The 26339-nt window shown below is 44.5% G+C and overlaps 1 protein-coding gene across 1 annotated transcript in view; it reads left to right on the top strand.

Annotated features, from left to right (window-relative positions):
- cemip (cell migration inducing hyaluronidase 1) overlaps window positions 1-26339 on the top strand; it is a gene marked incomplete in the record, with an annotated part of 278643 nt that overhangs the window by 221525 nt on the left and 30779 nt on the right. Inside the window, 7 exon segments of the mRNA XM_034226980.1 lie at window positions 1100-1185; window positions 2094-2225; window positions 3562-3597; window positions 11966-12121; window positions 14161-14341; window positions 16506-16721; window positions 19327-19538. Of these exon segments, the coding sequence (XP_034082871.1) occupies window positions 1100-1185; window positions 2094-2225; window positions 3562-3597; window positions 11966-12121; window positions 14161-14341; window positions 16506-16721; window positions 19327-19538 (1019 nt within the window).

The following is a 26339-nucleotide window of genomic DNA, read 5'->3' as shown; positions in this document are numbered from 1 at the left end:
GCAAAAGTATTCTCCGTCGGGACTTCCTGCAACAACACCACGCCGTTATCTTGATTCTGATTGGCTAGAAGACATTATCAAAGATGTTCTATTGAGAGGACGATCACTACATGACAAAACCTTCAAAACCGTTTCTAGTCTTCGGTATTTCCAGACAAGTGACTGCTGAAATCAATCTTACTAACTGCTGTCTGTGCAATTTACTCCGCGCGAGTTGGCAGACTTTATTTTGCTTACTTTAACATCATTTTTCATGGTGGGGCTAAGCCATTTCTTGGTATGGCTGTAGTAGCCTACCCCAGTATACCCTGGCGCCGCCACTGAACATAATAATAAAACAATTCAAATGTTGTATTCAGCCCTGATTAAAACAGCGGGCCCAAATCCTGGATGGGCGGGCCCAAATCCTGGATGGGCGGGCCCAAATCCTGGATGGGCGAGCCCGGCCCCATGGGGCCCGCCCATGACGCCGGGTCTGCCTGTAGGTACGGTCTTTGAGGTATGAGGTGATGAGGGAAAGTGCAGAGCCTGAAACACCAAATTCTTGTTGAGTGCGAAGGAGGATCTGATGGTTCACCGTGTCGAATGCAGCAGACAGGTCCAGAAGGATGATGACAGAGGAGAGGGAGGCTGCTTTTGCCGTGTGCAGTTCCTCAGAGACAGCGAGGAGGGTTATCAGCCTCACTCAACTCTCCCTCGAGAGTTGAGTGAGGCGCAGCGGCTGCTAACCAGAAAGCCGGTCAGAGACAGTGAGATGGAACGGTGTTGTTGGACGACAGCGCGTGTATACATCAGCCTGTGAGAGATATAACTGTCTGTCCTATGCTGCTTGCTGAAGAGAAGTGTAGGATGACAGTCAGGAGGGATGTGCGCGCATTCAGGTAGGCCCGCCCCGGGGCCGGCTACGGTTATAGAAGTCTCAGTGGATGAATGCTTGCATGATATGATCAAGGGGTAGTACCCATAGAGTCCAGTAAAGGGCTCCACCTGTGCTTATATCCTCCATAATGACGAGCCTTTCCATAATGTTTTATTCTTTAACATCCTAGTTGGGTTTCTTGTAAAGCCTGACCAAGTGGTTTGTCTTCTTTCTTTCCAGGCTGGAATGATCCTTGATAATGGAGTAAAGACCACCGAGGCCAACGACAAGGACAAGAGACCCTTCCTGTCTCTGATTGGAGCCAGGTCAGGACTTCTCATCCTATAACAAACTAGCAGCATGGTCCAATAGTCACAAATATGACTTTCATTGTCTTTTCCTAAACACTTTTCCTAACTTTGAAGAAAAACAACGTTAGGTCAAGGAAAGTTCTGAAAGAGAACTCATGCACTTAGGAACAAAGAACCACAGTTGTAGGAAAGTTCTGCTCCACTCACGGAAGATTTTTTTTCATTCTTCTTTTGTTTATCTAAAGCAACATTATTTATAATGCACGTAGTAGAAAAAGAGTACAGTGACAAACTCCATGCTGTACTTGTGCCTACGTTATGCCCTTTTGTGCGGGTAGCATTCTGCACAAAGTGGGACATCTGGTCCCCTGACAGCAGCTGAGACCAAGAGTTGATCGATGTGTTGTTTCAAGCTGGACTCTGGGACCTGTAATATTAAAACTAATTGAAAAGTCTACATAACCCACTAGTTTTGCTTGTACCTTGGTCATTAAACCAAACACACACAAAAGCACACTTAAAGAGTTTAGCCTATTTGAAAAAATTGCACCAGCACTAACAATGGTTGTCTGGTTTGTGGGGAATATATCTGCATTTTTCTTGTTGTTCTGCGTTTGAATCTTTATGTTTTATTGCACCTATTGTCAGTTGCTTTGCTGAAAAGCTAAATATAATGTAATGTAGACAGACATACACACAGTAAGATTATTTGTCGTTTCTCTGCAGCCCTGCGTATTTACAGCACTAACATACGTTTACAATAGATGTAAAATAAGATAAGAAGTAATTTATTGATCCCAATTTGAGAAATGTTTGTGTTGCAGCAGCATACAAAGACATAGCATGGTCATGGTAAAAACAATCAAATAACTATCAGTGAACGCTGTCTTTCTCCACTCAGTGTGATGTGTTACATCTTTCAGGTACGGCCCCCACCAGGATGCTGATCCCTTCAAACCCAGGGTCCCGGCTCTGATTCACCACTTTGTGGCCTATAAGAACCAGGACCATGGAGCCTGGCTGAGGGGGGGTGACGTGTGGCTGGACGACTGCCAGTGAGTATAAATGCATTCATATAGTAGACCCTCCAGAAAAACGTGAGCAAAAATCCTTAATTATGCGGGCTAAAATCCTTGATTATGCGATTAAACATGCAGGGTTTTTATGTGATTTTATGCGGTGAAATTGCGGGAGGTTGCGAAATATGCGGAAAGTTGCGAAATATGCAAAATATATATTTTTTATTTATTCTCTCTCACACACAACCTGCCACTCACGTTACACCCCTTTACTATTCAATTAAACACATTCAATGTTTATTTATTGTAAAAGCAATAGGGCTATTTTAATCACACTCTCTCACACACACACACACACACACACACACACACACTTCTCCGCCTCATTCTGTTTTCATTTACTCGTTCGTTATCTGACCAGCTTCAATCTTGTAGGCTTCTCACCTCGTTTCTTGTAGCCCTCGAAAGGGTTTTGGAGGTTGATGCCTCGGTGAACGTGAGTTGTTTGGCTTTCTTGTCCGCAGCAGCAGAAAGCATTTTCGAATGTTTGAATGAATCAAAGTGGGTCGTCACCGTCGATGTTCTCTTATGCTCCAACCTATGGCTCCAACACGAGTTGCACGGGGTGCAGAATAGTTTCCCCCCCACTTTCGTGCGAGACATCGGGGAACTGCTTTGCCCGGTCTTTAGCAGAAATGTTCGTCGGTAAATGAGATGGATTACATTTTTTCATCTTGGTGTTTTCTCTCTCGTGTGAGCTCCACACGTTTACCTTCTGTGATGCGGGAGCTGATGATGTCGCGTCATCATCATCATCATCATCATCATCATCATCATCATCATCATCATCATCATCATCATCATCATCATCATCATCATCATCATCATCATCATCATCATCATCATCATCATCACTACTTCACGTCAAGACGAGTTAACTTTTTTTTCTCAACTTTGTGTGGAAAAATGCGGGGATTATGCGCCCTTTTAAAAATCTGCGCCATTTTGCTGATTATGCGGTAAATGATGTGATCGCATAATTGCGTTTTTCTGGAGGGTCTAATATAGTGATATTAACACTGATGAATAACTGAGTGAATAATGTCTGTTGAGTGAAGGTGGTCAACTTTCAATTTAGCTTAATTCTGCAGGGAATCCTCATTATTAGTTTCATATAGCTCAGGTTGTTGATGTCAGATTCCCCCCATCTAATAAAAACTATCGCCTACTGACTGTGTGTGTGTGTGTGTGTGTGTGTGTGTGTGTGTGTGTGTGTGTGTGTGTGTGTGTGTGTGTGTGTGTGTGTGTGTGTGTGTTTTCCTCTCGAGACCTCAGACTGTCGCAGTGATAATATTCTCTCCTTCCTGTTTAGATTTGCTGATAATGGCATCGGCCTCACTCTGGCGAGGTAAGACCCCCCCCCACGGTTCATATTTATATAGATAGAAATAATGGGCTTCTGTTTGCATTTGTGGCGTTCCAGGATCCTCTCTCTCTGTCTGTCTGTAAGAGTAATTGGAAAACACCTTATAAGGAGGCGTTTAGGGTGCACTGGGAAACAGAGCGCTCTGATGCAGTGTGAAAAGTAATTTAGGGGTGTGATGGTCACAGAGGAGGGAGTTGGTGAGAAGTTTCCGACTGACTTTACAAAGCAGGGAGCCTACATACATGAGAGCAACTTTCCCTTTATGTCATGGCCCCGCCCATTTCTGGGGGAAAATATCTGCTTAATAGAGAGGCGAAGTCCCTCCCCTTCCGGGAGACCTCCATGGGACCTTATTTTGGAAAAAGTATGTAGAGAGAAAGATTATCTTTCGATCCAGTTTGAATTGTGCCACGAATTACACATATGATGTTTGTCAATTTAAAAGATAATTTTGCAAGTCAAATTTTTTTAAATGTGCCGTAAAACTGTGAAGTAACACATTTTTTTGTGTGAAGCGCTCAATGAACTACATCTCTGGTCTTGCACACATCACCAACACCAAGATGGCCGTCACGTTAGCACATTTCCGCTCTTTCTTTCAGAATGAAGTGAAACGTATTAAAATAGGTGAAAATCACTACAAGTCTGGCCATGTTGAGAACTGTACATACACACAAGGGGAGTTAGTCGGTTCCGTAAGAGCCAGCATGCGGGACCGGCTTTACATGGTTTTGGTGAGTAACAATCAATCAATCAACAACTTTATTAATCCCGCAAGGGGCAATTGGTTATGAGCAGCAGCTTATGTCATGTACACAGGCAGGAACATACAAGAAGAAAACACAGATACACCCGGGAGCACAGATGTGGATAATTCCAATTTACACTATAAATAGTTCAAAGCATCACAATAATAAATAAATAAATAAATAATCAAGTTAAAAGCCTTTTCAAGAGTTTAAAAGTTTGAGTGCAGAAGGGATGAATGATTTAGAAAAGCGATTAGTCCTTTGATCAGGTAGAGCATATCTACGCCCTGATGGCAACAGACGAAATTCATGTGAAAGAACATGACCTGGAGAGTTCAGAATGCTCTCTGCTTTCCGCAGAATCTGTTGGTTACAGAAGGAATTTAAGTCTCTCTGTTTCACGCCGATGATCTTGGAGCAGGTTTTAACAATGCTGTTCAGGCTGTTCCTGTCTTTCAGTGTAAGGCTATGGAACCAGCAGATAAAAGAAAAACAAATAAGGCTCTCAATGAATGCTTGGTAAAAACGACAAAGAATGAAAGGCCTGACAGAGAAAGAGTTCAGTTTGCGAAGAAGGTGCATTCTCTGTTGACCCCGCTTCACAATACACTCAGTATTCACATCAAATTTGAGGTGGTCATCGATGCCCAAGTATTTGTATGATGTGACAATTTCTACCTTGTCATTGTGTATGATGCACTCCTTAGGAACATCCTTGTGACATATAAAATCAATGATCAATTCCTGGGTTTTGGAGACATTTAAATCCAGAAAACTGTCATCACACCAGGAAATGAAATCGGCAAGAGCACACTCGTGGCCTGATTCTGAGCCGCTAAGGAGGGACAAGAGGGCGGTATCATCAGAGAATTTAACCAGGTAGCTGTTGTCTTGCATGCTCCTGCATTTATCAGTGTACATTATAAAAAGTAGGGGCGAAAGAACGCATCCTTGAGGCGAGCCCGTGGAAATGATGACAGAGTCAGAGGGGCGTCCATTTACAGACACCTTCTGCTCTCTATTAGTTAGAAAGTTTAAAATCCATAAAACAAGTTGATCGGGCAGTTTAAAATGACATAATAGGCTCTCTACCAGGAGATGCGGCTGCATTGTGTTAAATGCTGAAGAAAAGTCAGCAAACAAAAGCCTAGCGTGGGCTTGTGGCTTTTCAAGGTGTTTGTGGAGGGTGTGTAGTATAAAAAGCTTTGCATCCTCTAAGCCTCTCCCTGCCTGATACGCAAATTGTAGTGGATCAAGTTCACCACCTATTACTGACATGACCTTTAAGGCCTTTAACAATTTATTCAAAAAATGTCATTACCAATGACGTTAAAGCCACCGGTCTGAAGTCATTTAGGACTTTAGGATGAGGCTTCTTAGGGATGGGAATTACAGTTGAGGATTTCCACATATCTCTGAAGAACCAGCACCTTACCGTGGTAGAGAGGTTTGTGTGCCCTGATGAACCTGGGGGCTGTGTTGTCTGGAACCTTGTGTTCCTGGTAGGGTCTCCCATGGCAAATTGGTCTCAGGCAAGGGGTCAGACTAAGATTGGTTCAAAAGACCTCATGAAAGAACAGCAAAGAAGTGAGTATACCCGTCCCGGAGGAACGGGTATCCCGGGGTCCCCTTCTGGAGCCAGGCCCAGAAGGAGGACTCGTCAGCGAGCGTCTGGTGGCTGGGCTTGCCACGGAGCCCGGCCGGGCACAGCCCGAAAAGGCAACATGGGCAACACCTCCGCTTCTCTGTCCCGCGGGCCCACCACCTACGGGAAACAGCGATGGGGTCGGGTGCGCTGCTAGAAGGGTGGCAGTGAAAGCAGAGGGTCTCGACGGACCAGACCCGGGTGACAGAAGCTGGCTTTGGGGACGTGAAACGTCACCTCTCTGGGGGGGAAGGAGCCGGAGCTTGTGCGGGAGGTGGAGCGTTACCAGTTGGATCTGGTTGGGCTCACCTCTACGCACAGCGTCGGCTCTGGAACCTTACTTCTGGATAGGGGTTGGACTCTATTATTCTCCGGAGTTGCTCAAGGTGTGAGGCGCTGGGCGGGTGTGGGGATACTCACAAGTCCCCGGTTGGGTGCTTCGTTGTTGGAGTTTACCCCAGTGGACGAGAGGGTCGCCTCCCTACGCCTGCGGGTTATGGGGGGGAAAACTCTGACTGTTGTGTGTGCTTATGCACCAAACAGAAGTTCAGAGTATACAGCCTTCTTGGAGACCCTGGAAAGAGTCCTGTATGGGGCTCCTGAAGGGGACTCTTTAATCTTGCTGGGAGACTTAAACGCACATGTGGGCAATGATGGAGACACTTGGAGGGGCGTGATTGGGAGGAACGGCCCCCCTGATCTGAACTGGAGTGGTGGTTTGTTACTGGACTTATGTGCTAGTCATGGATTGGCCATAACAAACACCATGTTCGAACATAAGGATGCTCATAAGTGTACGTGGTACCAGAGCACCCTAGGCAGAAGGTCCATGATCAATTTCGTTATCGTATCATCGGACCAGAGGCCGTATGTTTTGGACACTCGGGTAAAGAGAGGGGCGGAGTTGTCAACTGATCACCATCTGGTGGTGAGTTGGGTCGAGTGGCGGGGGAAGCCTCTGGATAGACCTGGTAAGCCCAAACGTGTAGTTCGGGTGAACTGGGAACGTCTGGAGGAGGCCCAAGTTCAGGAGGCCTTCAACTCACACCTCCGGCGGAGCTTTTCGGGCATTCCTGTGGAGGTTGGGGACATTGAACCAGAGTGGTCGGTGTTCAAAGCCTCTATTGCCGAAGCCGCGGCGGGGAGCTGTGGTCCCAAGGTCTTAGGTGCCTCAAGGGGCGGTAACCCTCGAACCTCCTGGTGGACACCGGTGGTCAGGGAAGCCGTCCGACTGAAGAAGGAGGCCTTCAGGGATTTGTTATCCCGGGGGACTCCCGAGGCAGTTGCAAGGTACCGAAGGGCAGCAGCCTCAGCCGTGGCCGAGGCAAAGCAGCGTGTGTGGGAGAAGTTCGGAGAAGACATGGAAAAGGACTTTCGGGTGGCACCAAAGTTGATCTGGAAAACTGTCCGACACCTCAGGAGGGGGAAGCAGGGAATCATCCAAGCTGTGTACAGTAAGGATGGGACGTTGTTGACCTCAACTGATGGAGTGTTAGGGCGTTGGAAGGAACACTTTGAGGAACTCCTGAACCCGACAACTCCGCCCTCTATGTTAGAGGCAGAACTGGAGTATGACGGGGGATCAAGGTCGTCAAACAACTCCACAGTGGCAAAGCCCCAGGGGTGGATGAGATCTGCCCAGAAATGCTGAAGGCTCTGGGTGTTGAGGGACTGTCATGGTTGACACGTCACATCAACGTTGCGTGGAAGTCGGAAACAGTACCGAAGGAGTGTGAGACCGGGGTGGTGGTTCCCCTTTTCAAAAAGGGGGATCAGAGGGTGTGTGCCAATTACAGAGGCATCACACCACTCAGCCTCCCCGGGGAAGTTTACTCTAAGGTACTCGAAAGGAGGGTCAGGCCGATTGTCGAACCTCAGATTGAGGAGGAACAATGCGGATTCCGTCCTGGTCGTGGAACGACGGATCAGCTTTTTACTCTCGCAAGGATCCTGGAGGGGGCCTGGGAGTACGCTTATCCGGTCTACATGTGTTTTGTAGACTTGGAGAAGGCGTATGACCGAGTTCCCAGGGAGTTACTGTGGGAGGTGCTGCGGGAGTATGGGGTGAGGGGGTCTCTACTCAGGGCTATCCAATCTCTGTACACCCAAATCGAGAGCTGTGTCCGGGTCCTCGGCAGTAAGTCGGACCCATTTCCGGTGAGGATTGGCCTCGGCCAGGGCTGCGCTTTGTCACCAATCCTGTTTGTAATATACATGGATCGGATTTCGAGGCGTAGTCGTGAGGGAGGGGGTCTGCAGTTCGGTGGACTAAGGATTGCACCACTGCTTTTTGCAGATGATGTGGTTCTAATGGCTTCATCGGTCTGCGACCTTCAGCACTCACTGGATCGGTTCGCAACCGAGTGTGAAGCGGCTGGGATGAGGATCAGCACCTCCCAATCTGAGGCCATGGTTCTCAGCAGGAAACCGATGGACTGTCCACTCCAAGTAGGGAATGAATCCTTACCCCAAGTGAAGGAGTTCAAGTATCTCAGGGTCTTGTTCTCGAGTGAGGGAACAATGGAGCGTGAGATGGGCCGGAGAATCGGAGCAGCAGGAGCAGTACTGCAGTCGCTTTACCGCACCGTTGTGACGAAAAGGGAGCTCAGCCAGAAGGCAAAGCTCTCTGTCTACCGGGCCATTTTCGTTCCTACCCTCACCTATGGTCATGAAGGATGGGTCATGACTGAAAGAACGAGATCGCGGATACAAGCAGCCGAGATGGGTTTTCTCCGCAGGGTGGCTGGTGTCTCCCTTAGGGATAAGGTGAGAAGTTCGGTCATCCGGGAGGGACTCGGAGTTGAACCGCTCCTCCTTCGCGTCGAAAGGAGCCAGTTGAGGTGGTTCGGGCACCTAGTTAGGATGCCACCTGGGCGCCTCCCTAGGGAGGTGTTCCAGGCACGTCCAGCTGGGAAGAGACCAAGGGGTAGACCTAGGACCAGGTGGAGGGATTATATCTCTTCGCTGGCCTGGGAGCGCCTTGGGATCCCCCAGTCAGAGCTGGTTGATGTGGCCAGGGAAAGGAAAGTTTGGGGCTCTCTGCTGGAACTGCTACCCCCGTGACCCGACCACGGATAAGCGGGAGAAGATGGATGGATGGATGGATTTCCACATATCAGGAATTTGGCTATTCTCAAGTGACAGTTGGAAGATATGTTGGAAAGCACCACAGAGTTTGCTAGCACAATACTGGAGTGTACGCCCACAAATATGGTCAGGACCTGGGGCCTTCCTAATATTGACTCGTTTTAAGAGATTCCTAACATCATCCTGTTCAATGACTATGTCTGAGATAGGTGAGAGAGACTCTCTAAGGGTTGAGGTGTTTATGGAGAAATCATTTTTCTCGAATCGAGAATAAAAAATGTTAAAAGCATTGGGGAGGTCTGCCTCATTTGTTCCCTCAATGTTAATGGGATTCCTAGCCCTGTCATTGTTGTTACCCTGGGAGATGGAGGACATTGATTTGATTCCCCTCCAGGGTTCCCGAAGATCTCCACTGCTGTATTTGAGTTCCACCTTATAAGCTATTTTAGATTTTCTTATCTCATTTCTTAATTCTCTGTTAATTTATTTTTTGTCCTGACTATTTCCAGTATAAAATATACGTTTCTTTCTATTTATAACACTCTTTAGTTCCTTCATGACCCACGGCTTATTATTAGGGAAGACGGTAATGTCTTTACAAGGAATGTTAGACTCCACACAAAATGATATGTAGGATGAGACAGTTGACGTCAGTTCATTGAGATCAGAGCATGAGCTATAAAACACATCCCAATCCGTGCAGTCCAAACATGCCTGTAAGGTGGCAATGCTTTCCTCTGTCCAACATTTCACAGTTTTTTTGGTGCACACTTGTGTAATGTGTAACGGTAATGACTCTGGGATTTGTAGTCTTTCTAGTTGCGTATTTTTCATAGTCTTATATTTCAACAGTTTTAAGACAAACTGTGACTTTTTTTACATGGAAATGATTTTTTAAGATTGACAAACATCATATGTGTAATTCATGGCACAATTCAAACGGGACCAAAAAATAAGTTTTCTCTCTCCATTGACTTCAATACATAATTTTTCAGAAATAAGGTCCCATGGGGCGGAAGTAGATGAGCATGACTTCGCCACTCTATTGGACTGGGGGTAAATACAGGTTATGTGGTGCTTGCCCATCTAATCAGTATTAAGAAAACTGGGCAATATTTAATATTGAGCCCAAATACGACGATTAGTCAACCAACAGTATCATAGAGATCGATGATCGGCGTCAGAATGGTGGCATTGGCCAGTTAACAACACTTATACTGGTTTATCCCTGGCTTATCAGTGTTTTATATGTTAATGCATCATCGACATGCATACACTTGACTTTTAACATTACTGTACAACTATTTACTTTGGCGATTGACATTAACCTTGTTAGCATCAAAACTTTGACCAACGGTGACAGGGGGCGTTTTTTATTTATTAGCAGTGCTTTTAGTAAACGCTGCACATGTTGTCAAGTTGATGAAGATGTTTCTCCAAATGGAAATGTTTTGGGACGTTGTTAAGTGTTTGCCCCCGTACATTAAATATCTGATAGGACATCAACCTGAAACGGTCTAATTAATAGATCATAGTTTAAGCTTCAACCAAACTGCAGTGACATCTGGTGTTAGATGGACGTTTTGTCAATTTAATAAAAGTTTGCCCCCAATTTAAGGGAACACTGCAGAGGTCTGTAATGTTCGTTCATTATTCAAAATGGTTTCAGCTCTCATGTTTCTCATTTTCCAGATCAGCAACTACATCACTAACTGCTGGGATTTAGAAATACCACAGGCCCAGTATACAGTGAGGGGTGTATCAACCATAGTCAGAGTGCACTTTTGATTAATGAAATAATAGTTTTACTTTTAATAAATACATCATACTGTAGATGTGTTTGCCCCTACAATAATACATTATTTAATCTACTGCAGTGTCAATAATAATATGTGTGTGCTTTATTGGCTCATAAAATGAACAGTTGTCTTCCAAACATCTTAATTTAAGATGCTCTTAGAAACGGACACAGATTATGGCCACTTGCAGCAGGCGTAAAGTGCACCTAAATGATATATTACAGAAGTGTTTTTCATTGCATCATCGGTTATTTTACCAGGACCATTGATGCTTGCTGTTAACTGTTAAAAGAAGAACAGAAAACACACACACACAAAACAATAAAGTGTATCCAACAGTACCTTGGTAAGAGAAAATAACTGAATAAGTAAAGTAATCAAACAGCAGAATTTCACCCAAATAGGCTTAAAATGTCTTCATCGTGATGTTTGAATAATAAAGGACCCTCTCATCTGGCGGAGGCTAGCATTTAGGCTGTCTCTGATCCTTTGGGTTATGACATTTAGTTTAGACCTTAAAGGTGGGGTAGGTAAGTTTGAGAAACCGGCTCGAGATACACTTGTTATATTCCATGGAATGCTCTTAACATCCCGATAGCAATGAATATCTGAAGTGCTTTGACAAAAAATCCATTAAAAACACATCATCTGTGGAAGCCGTAATACTGTAAAAAGCACGACCAATCATCTGAGCCGGCTAAAGTAACTGGATGGCCTACCTGCCTGTCAGCCTCCCATCTGGGCACAAACTTATCTCGTGCCCTCATTGGTCATGTGTGTTGGAGGAGGGGCTCTGTGAGGAAGTGGCAGATTCTTTCCGGCTGTGTATTTTCAAATTCTAGCGCACTCCAGCTGGTTTCTCCAAAATTACCTACCCCACCTTTAAGGCTATAACCAGGCCCATAAAGTTGTCCTTTGTGTCTGCACATGCATTCTATCTACCTATCTTCAACCCAGTGAAACACTTACAGAATAAGCATCTCAAAATCACTGCTACTACCAATGCTACTATCACTACACACACTGCTGCTAGACACCTGGACACTCTAACCCCCCCTCTCTGTGTGCAGTGGAGGGACGTTCCCAGACGATGACGGCTCTCGCCAGCAGGTGATAAACTCTCTGTTTGTGGGTGAGAGTGAGAACCGCGGGATGCCCGTCCCTGACAACAGGATCTGGGGCCCCGGGGGGTCCGACCACAGCGGCAGAACGCTGCCTCGCGGCGTGTAAGTGACACACAGAATATCTTCTTTAGGTTTTATGCTCACAAACTTTGCAGAGTTTGCAGCCACATCAGAGGGCTAAAAGCCGAGCCTGATTTATAAGGTGATACATTTTCAAATGTTGGTTTTCAGCTTGTTGTTCAAACACCCAACATTTTCAAAAATGCAGCTTTAAAACGCAATAGACATTAAGGTTACATGTAACCATTGACTTAAAATGATGTAAAGTATGTCCAAATTGGGTATTAGGTGTGTATATCATGGATATGCAAAGAGAACTGGACACAATGGCCATTCCTATGAGAGCTGCTCAGTGGCGCAGGAATCCAAAATGGAGCGACTGTAGATTCAAAAAGTCCATGTTATTTGAATAAGGGCACATTTTTAGTTCTGGGTAGTTATTTAGCTCAATGAAATTATACGCGGATTTAGAGACGTCTCTTTCCAAATGTATGTCAATGGGGAGAGTCCTTTTGGGCCCGAATGAAGTCACGGTCTAGAACAGAAGTGTCGTTCCACCATTTGGCCACTATGATAGTGGCTTCAATAGCTGGCCCACTTCCTGGGGGCAGGCACCAGTATTTGTCTTATGGTCAGGCTTTCTTGGTATTGTGTTGGTCCATCAGCTCCTGGTTTCAGAGACGTGGTCCTGGTGTATTGGATCATAGATATGACAGCTGCAATAGTCCCACAGAAACAGATTCTGTCACATGTTAACACCTCAGGCCCATTTCTGATCACTGTTTGAAGGCAAAGATACTTAAAGGGGACATATCATGCTATATTTGAACAATATATTGTAGGGCCATACCTATATAAAGTTTATAAATATAGTTTTTTTTTCAAAATACCAAACAGATCCTGCATTTTAGCCATGCCTCATTTCACTCTATTTGCTCTTTCCAGCGCTGTAATCAAAAAGCTCCTCAAAAACACTATGGAAACAGTTCCTGCCGTTGCTACGTTAGTTCAAACAGTAACAACGGACTATTTTTCTTAGCGGATGCATGTCAATTTAAATCAATACATACAACTATTTTTTAAATCAATAAAATCATTTTCTAAATCCATAAAAGCATTACTACAGCGCCACTTACAGGCCTGGCATATGTACTACAGCGTCTCCAGTGCTTTCGAGCGGCAATGGCCGGCCGTGGCCCAACCTCTCATTCCCCTGATAGGTGGAGAATTGACCAATAGCCATAGCGCCACCGTCCTGACGTCAGGACAGTGTTCAAATCTGGATCAGTCTGTATCAGATCCGTTGCAGCCCCGTTTTTAGTGATTTGGGTATGGAGGAAAATAGAGAGGGTTGTGTTTTCTGACTTGGTGAGTTCCCTGACACACCGGGAACACATATTCATGTGAAAAGACGTACAAGAGTGCATTTTGCATGATAGGTCCCCTTTAAGTAAGTCAAAAATACGATGATTGTTACCTTAGTCATTTTCAGTGAGAATATATGGCATCCAATTTAATTTGAGTTGAATTACATTTTAAAAGCCAAATTATTGAATGCCCCAAAGACATTAGGCGGAGTACCAGCTGAAAAGAGACTGTTGTTTGTGAGAGCCAGACATGGCATGCTAGACATCATCCCTTTCCACTTGGCAGAGGGAATGTCCTCCAGTGATATCAGAGACTCCTTTATTGTGTTGGAAAAAGAAAACTCCCTGCTTCATCTTCGGTCTGAAGTTTTTTGAGGCAAACAGCTGAACTTGGGCACACCAAGTGCTCCCACGCAGTGCAGGGCTGAACATTAGATGAAGGCCACTGGATAAAATACTTTCCTAAGCACCCAGGCAAGAAGTCACACTCCTCTTCCCCAGTCCAAAATCCAACACTGTGTGGTCTTTCTGGTTTGTATTAGTTTCTTACTGTACAACCACTCAACTTTGAATATCTGAACCTCTCTGGCAGAATGCTCACATTGTAAATATGTGCACAACAGACACAACATGAAGGGAGGAGGTACGTCTTACAAAGTGTCGTACAATCCTTTTTGAATGAAATGTACTTTGTGTGTGTGTGTTTCCGCGCAGTGATTTTCCAATCCGAGGCATGCAGATCTACGACGGGCCCATCAACATTCAGAACTGTACGTTCCGGAAGTACGTGGCTCTGGATGGACGGCACACCAGCGCGTTCGGCTTCCGGCTCAACAACTCGTGGCAGAGCTGCCCCAACAACAACGTCACTGACATCATCTTTGACCACGTACCTGTGAGTCACCTGCTGCGGGAAAACATCTGGCTGATTAAAGCAGATACATTAGTGGAACACAGATGTTGCTTTGAGATTAATGAAGATAGAAAAACATCTTGCTAATATTAGAGAAGCAAGCTTCAATTTGGCAGCTGGGCTCCAGTCACACTAAAGGTACCCCGAGGAGTTTCTGTCAATGAGAGGCACAAATGTTTTTATGGGTCCTTTTGATTTGTATGAAGCATGTGCATGGATCATACCGGAGGCAACCCTAAACATATCACTTCCACCAATTTCACACTGTCCTCCCTATCGACAGTTGGATGCAGTGTTTAAGAAACATAGCGTCCACACAGACATGGAAGAAGAAGAAGAAAAATGCATGTGTAAAAAAGAAAGGATTGAACATTTAAAAAAGAAAAATTAATATTCATAGATGCTTTATGAAAAATTAAATACATTCAGCACCGACCTCGGGGTAATTTGTTGATCCTGAATGTTAACACTATTGTTTGTTTACAAGTAACTCCACAGGGCACCTTTAAAGGAATGAAAATGTGATATGTAACATTAAGATATTTTGTTGTGCAAATGTAACTGTTAGTGGGTTGAAGCAGAAATGATTGATCCGAGGCTCTACGGTCTTCTAACATCTACGTATAAATCTACTGTTGGGCCACCGTATAGCGCCATATATCCTTGGTAGAGCTGGCCCATGTCCTGGGGCTTGGTCCCCATGCTGAGGACCAGGGGCCTCATTTATAAAGGGATATACGCTCAAAAAATGGCGTACGCCAGTTTCTACGCAATGTCAGAGTGCACTTTTGATTAATGAAATAATAGTTTTACTTTTAATAAATACATCATACTGTAGATGTGTTTGCCCCTACAATAATACATTATTTAATCTACTGCAGTGTCAATAATAATATGTGTGTGCTTTATTGGCTCATAAAATGAACAGTTGTCTTCCAAACATCTTAATTTAAGATGCTCTTAGAAACGGACACAGATTATGGCCACTTGCAGCAGGCGTAAAGTGCACCTAAATGATATATTACAGAAGTGTTTTTCATTGCATCATCGGTTATTTTACCAGGACCATTGATGCTTGCTGTTAACTGATGTTAGAAAAGAAGAACAGAAAACACACACACACACAAAACAATAAAGTGTATCCAACAGTACCTTGGTAAGAGAAAATAACTGAATAAGTAAAGTAATCAAACAGCAGAATTTCACCCAAATAGGCTTAAAATGTCTTCATCGTGATGTTTGAATAATAAAGGACCCTCTCATCTGGCGGAGGCTAGCATTTAGGCTGTCTCTGATCCTTTGGGTTATGACATTTAGTTTAGACCTTAAAGGTGGGGTAGGTAAGTTTGAGAAACCGGCTCGAGATACACTTGTTATATTCCATGGAATGCTCTTAACATCCCGATAGCAATGAATATCTGAAGTGCTTTGACAAAAAATCCATTAAAAACACATCATCTGTGGAAGCCGTAATACTGTAAAAAGCACGACCAATCATCTGAGCCGGCTAAAGTAACTGGATGGCCTACCTGCCTGTCAGCCTCCCATCTGGGCACAAACTTATCTCGTGCCCTCATTGGTCATGTGCGCGTTCGTGTGTGTTGGAGGAGGGGCTCTGTGAGGAAGTGGCAGATTCTTTCCGGCTGTGTATTTTCAAATTCTAGCGCACTCCAGCTGGTTTCTCCAAAATTACCTACCCCACCTTTAAGGCTATAACCAGGCCCATAAAGTTGTCCTTTGTGTCTGCACATGCATTCTATCTACCTATCTTCAACCCAGTGAAACACTTACAGAATAAGCATTCAGATTCTTTCCGGTTGTGTATTTTCAAATTCTAGCGCACTCAAGCTGGTTTCTCCAAAAGTACCTACCCCACCTTTAATGTAATTGATTAAATTAATTGAGGCACTCTGAACTCCAGTTTCCATCCAATGTATTACATGTGTAAGAATCAGATTAAGTGTTGTGTGTGAAAATTGAAACAGGGAGCCATAGATGTGTTTTAAGCCTTTCCATCTCTGTAAGAGTATAAAGTGGAGTGGAGTCAGTTTGTTCAGGCTTTTATATTGGATAGATATGGTCATGAACACATGAATACTCAGTATGGGCAGCTCCTAATGACTCCTGTCACTCCGGCCCTCTGTAGATCACGTCTCGGGTGTTCTTTGGGGAGCCGGGCCCCTGGTTCAGCAAGATGCAGATGGACGGGGACAAGACCACCATCTTCCACGACATGGACGGCTCGGTCAGCGAATACCCCGGAGCCTTCCTGGTGAAGGAGGACAACTGGCTGCTGCGGCACCCCGACTGCATCGACGTGCCCGACTGGAAGGCTGCCATCTGCAGCGGCCGCTACGCCCAGGTGGGCCGGCCTCACACACACACACATACACACACAAACACACACACACACACACACACACACTTATCCTCACAAATCACGCTTCGCAAACACACATTTACTTATTATTACACCCTTTTCAGCAGTCGTTTAATACATTCATTAACAATTAAAGTATTTAGAAAATCATGAATATGTTATAATACCTGTTTGTTGAAATTAGATAATGCCTAATGAAAATTAGCAATGCCAAAAGGACTCTTAAACACAGGTGAGGTTTTATTTATGATTTTTCTAAAATGTAATGTATTGAATGTGTTTTGGGAAATGTGCATGTACTTTCAACCAGAGTTTTAAGAATGTATCTCTTTGTTCAACACAGGTCTTGTTTAGCTTACATACTGGAACTAAGGGCGGAAATCTGGCTTATCTCTTTCAAAGCGCCCTCAAACTACTTTAAAAAAGCCCCCCAAGAAAGTTGTTTCTTCAGCCACTGAAGAGTGAGAAGAATGATGAATTCCACAAATGTGTCAGTAATGTCATTTATAAAGTCAGCAATATCCATTTCCCACAACAAGTGTCTGGTCATAACAGACTGAGTTTAAACTGGGCCAGGGTGCTGTATTGCTTATGATTTCAACATTTCAATAGTAACAAAAAGTTTGTTTTATTTTCCCTTCAACATATTTTTTCCGTTAGCTACTTTCTCCAAAACTCTAAGGGAACACGGAGGTAACAAAATAAGAGAGGAAACTGAATTGTAAAACCCAAATATGTTCAATAACTCAAAAACACACACCAGCCAGCACTAAAGGCAAACTAAGGACACGTTCTTAAAGCCACTGTCCCGAAATTAACACCAGATGGACACACGATTATGGAATTGTGAATTTCGCACGAAGATGGCCCGGAAATTGGTCAACAGTCAAGCAACAGCCGAAGCAAGTATGATGCCTACAGAAGGCCACACAATGGCACCCGAACCACACACGAAAATATGGTCGTAGACTTTACTGATGATTTAGAATGTATCCAGACTCAACGTAAGAGCTTGTGCCTCTTCGGGGGGTGCTAACATTTAAACATACACTTTATTCTTTACTTTTCCGTCTTTATATGTAGATTAGAAGATATTACTTATCTCCGTCATGTTGTTTCCATAGAAACAACAACTTCCTATCAACAGTGTAAACTCGCCTTCAAAATAAAAGCATCTAAATAAAACAGGAAGTTAACCTAAATTACATTTAAGACATGCAACTGCGACGAAAGTAACAAACACAATGTAATATCCTTTTCAGTTTCACAGAACACAAATTGGGTTATTTACATAATATGTTTACATGATTCTGTTGTGCAATAAATGCAATCTCGATGTCATCGTACTATAATACGATGGCTACATGACGGCATTGCGAGGGCTTCACGTAGTCGTGTTGCCTTCCTAAGACAATCGGGCAGCTTCTTGTTTCCTTCGTATTGTCTTCGTGAGGCGAAAAATGCCCGATGGCACCGATGATCAGACGAAGATGACACGATTTGACAAGATGCCCTCACGAGTGCCTTACGTAGGGCAAAATGGACACACAAATTCAACACGAAAATGAACCTTCGCATGGTCCTTCTGCAATTTGTTGGCATTCCAAAGATTTTGCCACCGCTCGCCAAGTTGCTGCCGGAGCCTGAGAAACTCCACCGGCGGTCATACGATGGCTTAAGATGCCCTCACGAATGGCCCGATGTTGTTACGATCAGAGCCGAATTTGAACATTTCCTTTATCGTGTGTCCATCTGGTGTCAATTTCGGGACAGTGTGACGCGGGCTTAGAAGGAAAGAAAGAAGCAATGGTAAAATGAGATAATATACAATACCACTTCTCACACAGAGTAAGACAAGCACAAACACAATGTTACATGACTCCTTACGACAAAAACTGATTGTGATCTGGACCCATAGAGCACACACTGCATTCTCTAAGCCCTGGCTCCAATTAGCAGTCCCACGGCCGTTCTCAGCTCTGTCGAAAGAATGGAGAGGAACTTGTTATTCTTGTACATTGACCTTCAAAATGCTACTGTGACGAAACAATTTCCCAACTTGGCATAAGTAAAGTATCTATCTATCCATCTATCTATCTATCCATCTATCTCTCTCTCTATCTATCTCTCTATCTATCTCTCTAGGACAGAGTGGGTAAGATGAGCCAATTTGTACTTGTGTTTTCATCTAGGCAAGGAAAAATGAGATAGAAGTTAAATGAAAACAACAACCTTTACTTCAGGATGTATTCCGGAAATCAAAATGAAAATAATGCATCTATCACAAAGAGCCATGAAAATATGACTTCTCTTATGGCTTAACTTGCCTCATCCAAAGGGTAAATTGATCTGAGTCAAGGGGTAAATTGATCCACCGTGGGCAAATTGACCAACAGACTTTTTCAGGTTAAAACCTGAGTTGTTTGGTACAGGAATATTGTTTCTGTCTGCTAATTCAAAGCCAGTTCACAGCATTTCTTCATCTATGTTGAACATGAAATGATTGGCCCTTACCAATGGAGGTGAGGGAACATTACAATAATTACTATTTTAATCAACCTTATATCTCCATGTTTTTTTCCTTCAGATCTACGTCCAGACCCGTAACCCTGCCAACCTGAACATGCACATGGTGAAGGATGAGTACCCTGACCGCCCCCTGACTCTAGAGGGCGCTCTGGGCAAGAAGAAGCACTACCAGCAGTTCCAGCCGGTGGTTACGCTGGCCAAAGGCTACACCATCCACTGGGACCAGGCAGCACCCACTGAGGTCACCATCTGGCTCATCAACTTCAACAGGTCAGTGTCCACACACACACACACACACACACACACACACACACACACACACACACACACACACACACACACACACACACACACACACACACACACACACACACGTACGCACGTATTTAACAGAAAATAAAATGGCAACAAATGTACTCAAATGTCAACAGTTTTCATTGACTAAAATAAGACTAAAATGCTCAGACTTTTAGTCGACTAAAACTTGACTAAATAAAAACAGGATGAAGGTGACTAAATATGACTAAAACTAAAAAGGACATTTGACACATGACTATGACTAAGACTAAATAAAAAAATAACTGACAAAATTAACACTACATAGCCACTACTACCACCTAACTCCACAAATATCCAAAAACACATCGTTTTTCTAGAACAGATTACAAATCGCCTGAAAATGTGACGAAGGTGTTGTGCTGGGCTGTATCATGCAATTGAAAGTGAAACTTAAGCTCGCTCCATTGCGGAGATATTCCCGCGAGAGTGCGGAAAACTTTAATTAATTAATTAATTTAAAATGTGAAATGTTACCATTATACTCACGGACCACTAGGGGCGCTCACGGACCACACTTTGAGAAGCACTGATCTAGATGAATGCGACGAAGCAATTCATGCCGTTTTATTGTTTTTAACGTTGAAATGACAAGTGCAACAGGTGAAGATGAAGTTGTTGCAGAATTGTTGTGAAACCCTTTTCAAGACGACAATTCAGTGAAAAGACGGACATTATAATGCCGCGGAGGGGGGGGAGGGGCGGCGGCGGGGGGTGGGTGTGTCTACAGAAGGTCCAGTTGTGATAGACACGGTTTGCCACTGTCATAAACAAATACCGGAAACAGACCGAAAACTTAAAAAAAAAATAATAATAATACTTTATTCCGAGTGTGCTTGCTTTTCTCTTTGAAAGTCATCACATAACGGCATTGTAATACACCGTTCGGCTGCATTAAATATTACATATCTGCCGTAGTTCTGTATTTATAGAGCCCTGATGAGAAGACTTCTAGACAAACAGGAGGAACCGAAAACGTGATGTGGATCATAAATATATCAGCAATTAAACAACATCTTACACAGGGTTGCCAACTCTCACGCATCTGGCGTGTGACACACGCTTTCACTCTCAATCTCACGCTCTCACGCTGCCCAAACTATTCTCACGCCAAAAACAAGATGAACCGGCGATCGTTTTTGGTTGGTTATTTACAATGTTGAGTTGACAGCTGCTCAAGCTGTTGGTCCGCTCCCTCCCCGCCCACACTACTTAACAACGTTAACAGACAGCAGAGAAGTGGGAGCGAGTGGGAGCCGGTTTGCCAATCCCCGACCCGTATTGCGCATGCGCAGATCTAAGATCCAGTAGAAATGATAACAAGTAAAAGTCTGCTGCTTATTGGCCAAAATAGAGTCAAAGAGTATATGAGAGTGAGAGTGTGTTAATTAATACATTTGGCAGTTTGGAGTAAGTCTGTAGATTTGTTTGTGTGCGTGTGTTTCATGTATAGGCCTCTCACGATAATTAATTTTGTTGGATACATTTTCCCAGTGGACGAGAGGGTCGCCTCCCTACGCCTGCGGGTTATGGGGGGGAAAACTCTGACTGTTGTGTGTGCTTATGCACCCAACAGCAGTTCAGAGTATACGGCCTTCTTGGAGACCCTGGAAAGAGTCCTGTATGGGGCTCCTGAAGGGGACTCTTTAATCTTGCTGGGAGACTTCAACGCACATGTGGGCAATGATGGAGACACTTGGAGGGGCGTGATTGGGAGGAACGGCCCCCCTGATCTGAACCGGAGTGGTGGTTTGTTACTGGACTTCTGTGCTAGTCATGGATTGGCCATAACAAACACCATGTTCGAACATAAGGATGCTCATAAGTGTACGTGGTACCAGAGCACCCTAGGCAGAAGGTCCATGATCGATTTCGTTATCGTATCATCGGACCTGAGGCCGTATGTTTTGGACACTCGGGTAAAGAGAGGGGCGGAGTTGTCAACTGATCACCATCTGGTGGTGAGTTGGGTCGAGTGGCGAGGGAAGCCTCTGGATAGACCTGGTAAGCCCAAACGTGTAGTTCGGGTGAACTGGGAACGTCTGGAGGAGGCCCAAGTTCAGGAGGCCTTCAACTCACACCTCCGGCGGAGCTTTTCGGGCATTCCTGTGGAGGTTGGGGACATTGAACCAGAGTGGTCGGTGTTCAAAGCCTCTATTGCCGAAGCCGCGGCGGGGAGCTGTGGTCTCAAGGTCCTAGGTGCCTCAAGGGGCGGTAAACCCTCGAACCTCCTGGTGGACACCGGTGGTCAGGGAAGCCGTCCGACTGAAGAAGGAGGCCTTCAGGGATTTGTTATCCCGGGGGACTCCCGAGGCAGTTGCAAGGTACCGACAGGCCCGAAGGGCAGCAGCCTCATCCGTGGCCGAGGCAAAGCAGCGGGTGTGGGAGAAGTTCGGAGAAGACATGGAGAAGGACTTTCGGGCGGCACCAAAGTTGTTCTGGAAAACTGTCCGACACCTCAGGAGGGGGAAGCAGGGAACCATCCAAGCTGTGTACAGTAAGGATGGGACGTTGTTGACCTCAACTGATGGAGTGTTAGGGCGTTGGAAGGAACACTTTGAGGAACTCCTGAACCCGACAACTCCGCCCTCTATGTTAGAGGCAGAGCTGGAGTATGACGGGGGATCAACACCAATCTCCCGGGGGGAGGTCACTGAGGTCGTCAAACAACTCCACAGTGGCAAAGCCCCGGGGGTGGATGAGATCCGCCCGGAAATGCTGAAGGCTCTGGGTGTTGAGGGACTGTCATGGTTGACACGTCTCATCAACGTTGCGTGGAAGTCGGAAACAGTACCGAAGGAGTGGCAGACCGGGGTGGTGGTTCCCCTATTTAAAAAGGGGGATCAGAGGGTGTGTGCCAATTACAGAGGCATCACACTACTCAGCCTCCCCGGGAAAGTTTACTCTAAGGTACTCGAAAGGAGGGTCAGGCCGATTGTCGAACCTCAGATTGAGGAGGAACAATGCGGATTCCGTCCTGGTCGTGGAACAACGGATCAGCTTTTTACTCTCGCAAGGATCCTGGAGGGGGCCTGGGAGTACGCTTATCCGGTCTACATGTGTTTTGTAGACTTGGAGAAGGCGTATGACCGAGTTCCCAGGGAGTTACTGTGGGAGGTGCTGCGGGAGTATGGGGTGAGGGGGTCTCTACTCAGGGCCATCCAATCTCTGTACTCCCAAAGCGAGAGCTGTGTCCGGGTCCTCGGCAGTAAGTCGGACCCATTTCCGGTGAGGGTTGGCCTCCGCCAGGGCTGCGCTTTGTCACCAATCCTGTTTGTAATATACATGGATCGGATTTCGAGGCGTAGTCATGGGGGAGGGGGTCTGCAGTTCGGTGGACTAAGGATTGCACCACTGCTTTTTGCAGATGATGTGGTTCTAATGGCTTCATCGGTCTGCGACCTTCAGCACTCACTGGATCGGTTCGCAACCGAGTGTGAAGCGGCTGGGATGAGGATCAGCACCTCCAAATCTGAGGCCATGGTTCTCAGCAGGAAACCGATGGACTGTCCACTCCAGGTAGGGAATGAGTCCTTACCCCAAGTGAAGGAGTTCAAGTATCTCGGGGTCTTGTTCTCGAGTGAGGGAACAATGGAGCGTGAGATGGGCCGGAGAATCGGAGCAGCGGGAGCGGTACTGCAGTCGCTTTACCGCACCGTTGTGACGAAAAGGGAGCTGAGCCAGAGGGCAAAGCTCTCGGTCTTCCGGGCCATTTTCGTTCCTACCCTCACCTATGGTCATGAAGGATGGGTCATGACCGAAAGAACGAGATCGCGGATACAAGCGGCCGAGATGGGTTTTCTCCGCAGGGTGGCTGGTGTCTCCCTTAGGGATAAGGTGAGAAGTTCGGTCATCAGGGAGGGACTCGGAGTTGAGCCGCTCCTCCTTCGCGTCGAAAGGAGCCAGTTGAGGTGGTTCGGGCACCTAGTTAGGATGCCACCTGGGCGCCTCCCTAGGGAGGTGTTCCAGGCACGTCCAGCTGGGAAGAGACCAAGGGGTAGACCTAGGACCAGGTGGAGGGATTATATCTCTTCGCTGGCCTGGGAGCGCCTTGGGATCCCCCAGTCAGAGCTGGTTGATGTCGCCAGGGAAAAGAAAGTTTGGGGCTCTCTGCTGGAACTGCTACCCCCGCGACCCGATCACGGATAAGCGGGAGAAGATGGATGGACATTTTCCCGGAAATTATTGCGATAAACGATAATATTGTCGGCACAGGCACACAATAAAACAGTGGAAACAAACATGTGTTTGACTTTCATTAGTGATTGAAACTGTGTGCCCTTTATAGTCTGTCCAATATTGTGTATTTGTATATATTGTATATCATATATATCCTGCTAAGGTCCCGCTGCTGACACGATAGCAGTCATTTCGTGCGCATATGTATAATTAAACCCATGATATCAAAATCTCACTCCAGCCAGGCACCCAAAGTTGGCAACCCTGTCTTACATTTCTTTTCACACAATACGTCTCCTTGCAGTATCAACACTAATTCGGCTGACTTTTATATTTGATCCAATTGGTAGATAGGCTGTATTTACACCATAAAGGTGCACAGCTGATATAAAGGGACACCTAGTGGTTAAAGCATGTTATTGAATTTCATTATTTGTATTATTAGATATTAATAGGATCCCTATAAAGTATATTCATTACTCGTTATTCTCTACTATTAGTTAATTAAAGACTGTATATAATGACTATTTTGCACATCCCTTTCAAGATTTCAAGATTTTCTAAGGTTTATTGACATATCATATAGGCCTACACAACTATGGTGTAGTTATGCAATGAATGAAAAACTTGGGTCGCAGGTTCCTCAATAGTGCATTACAAGACATCTATCAATATGTGTGTATACCTCCAGCAATGTTAACTATGTTGAAGCACTTATTTTAACTGATATTATACATATGTATTATACTCTTATAAGATGTATGTAGATAGTATAAGAAATGTGCAGAATATGACAGTTTAATGGCTCATCAATTAACAACAGGAGGGGTCACAGACATAAGACCAGCTGTTAAACAAAGCTCTTCTGACCTTAGCTGGCATGTGGGTATATATATTAATGCTGCCCATTATGGGCACAAGCAATTTTCACCCATTTATTAATTATATGTTTTAAATTTGAGTGTTTCCTATCCCCTAAACCTCCAGGGTGTACACAGTTTAATACTGGCAACTTCTTATTATGGGAAATACGAAAACGTCTTTTAAAACTACAACTCCCAGTAGAGACGTGCCATAGATAGAGAACATGTTGCGAAACACAATAGCCAGCATGTGTAGTTCTGGGGACGGGGTGGGGGAGGGGGGACGCGGTGGACCCGTTCAAATCCAGTTTTGGACAGTCTGCCGTGATTCCATCCCATTTCAAGTGCTGTTCGACGCTCGGCGTAACCCTCGGAGCACACTCTCCAATCACAGAGCTTGAGGACTATCACGGGGTTTGTCAAGCGAAGCCGAGAGAATACTTACTTCCCAGTGTAAAATTCTCTAAAGCAACTGAGCTGCTCCGACCCTCGGTCCTGACGGACTCCAACTTGTGTTTATTAATCAAACAAATAAATAAGCACAGGAATAATTATGTGTTATTGTTGAGTAAATGGAAAATTGCACAGGGGAAAATAACGCATCTATGCCACAATTTTAGATGTGGATTTTGTTAAACTAATACGTTTGCGCTGTGGACCAACACTATACATTGACGGGGAAGGGGGTAGCAATAAAGATAACACCATTAAACTAAAGGATTTCAACAACAACAACAAAACACACTAGAAGTAGGCTCATTGTGGTAGTAGGTGTAACTACACAACATAACAGAAATAATATCGATAGCAGCATCCCTAGCAACCACCTTGGTAACAATGAAAATGTTGAATGGACACAATTTCCTGAAGAAATCTTCGTAATAACTAGCAAACTAAAGATCATGTACATCCACTGCACACATAATCTGAAATAACAACTCATATTTCTCGCATTAAATTACATCAAAAGGCATTTTAAAGCCAAACTAACTTTAAAATAGGCATTTTCCACCGAGAATAAAACGAAGTTCGGCCATGTTTTTTTTTTCTGCAGGGAGAAATTTGAAGATCACGTGACATACAGTAGCCGCCAGCCATTGGAATGAATGGTGAACAAAAACGTAGGGATCTTACAATTTCAGAGGCGTTTTTGTAGAAATATAGTTGTGGACCAACGTAGTTATTACACGTTTTTTTGTGAGACTGGGTTGGAATTGCTGTAAACTATGAAGGGCCATACAGGCCGTAATTCATACTGGTCCTCCCACGCACATATATTCTCCTTTTACATAAATATATTTTCACTCTCACACACGTATATATTTACACTCACACATTCATAAATTTTGCTCTCATATTATCATATTTCAATGCAAACATTCATATATTGTCACTCACATATTTATACATTTTTCACTCACACATATATACATTTTACTTTCGTGCACATTCATTCAATATTTACATTTAATATTATAAATAATATATGTATGTCTGAAGACAATATATGTATTTAAGAGAAGAATGTATGTATGTGTGAAGACAATATATGTATGCAAGAGAAGAATGTATGTATGTGTGAAGACAATATATGTATGCAAGAGAATAATGTATGTATGTCTGAAGACAATATATGTATGCAAGAGAATAATGTATGTATGTCTGAAGACAATATATGTATGCAAGAGAATAA

The sequence above is a fragment of the Gymnodraco acuticeps genome, unplaced genomic scaffold, assembly GCF_902827175.1.
Source record: "Gymnodraco acuticeps unplaced genomic scaffold, fGymAcu1.1, whole genome shotgun sequence".
NCBI classification, from domain to species: Eukaryota; Metazoa; Chordata; class Actinopteri; order Perciformes; family Bathydraconidae; genus Gymnodraco; species Gymnodraco acuticeps.
Note: the sequence above shows the minus strand (reverse complement) of the source record. Positions and strands in the feature narration are given on the sequence as shown.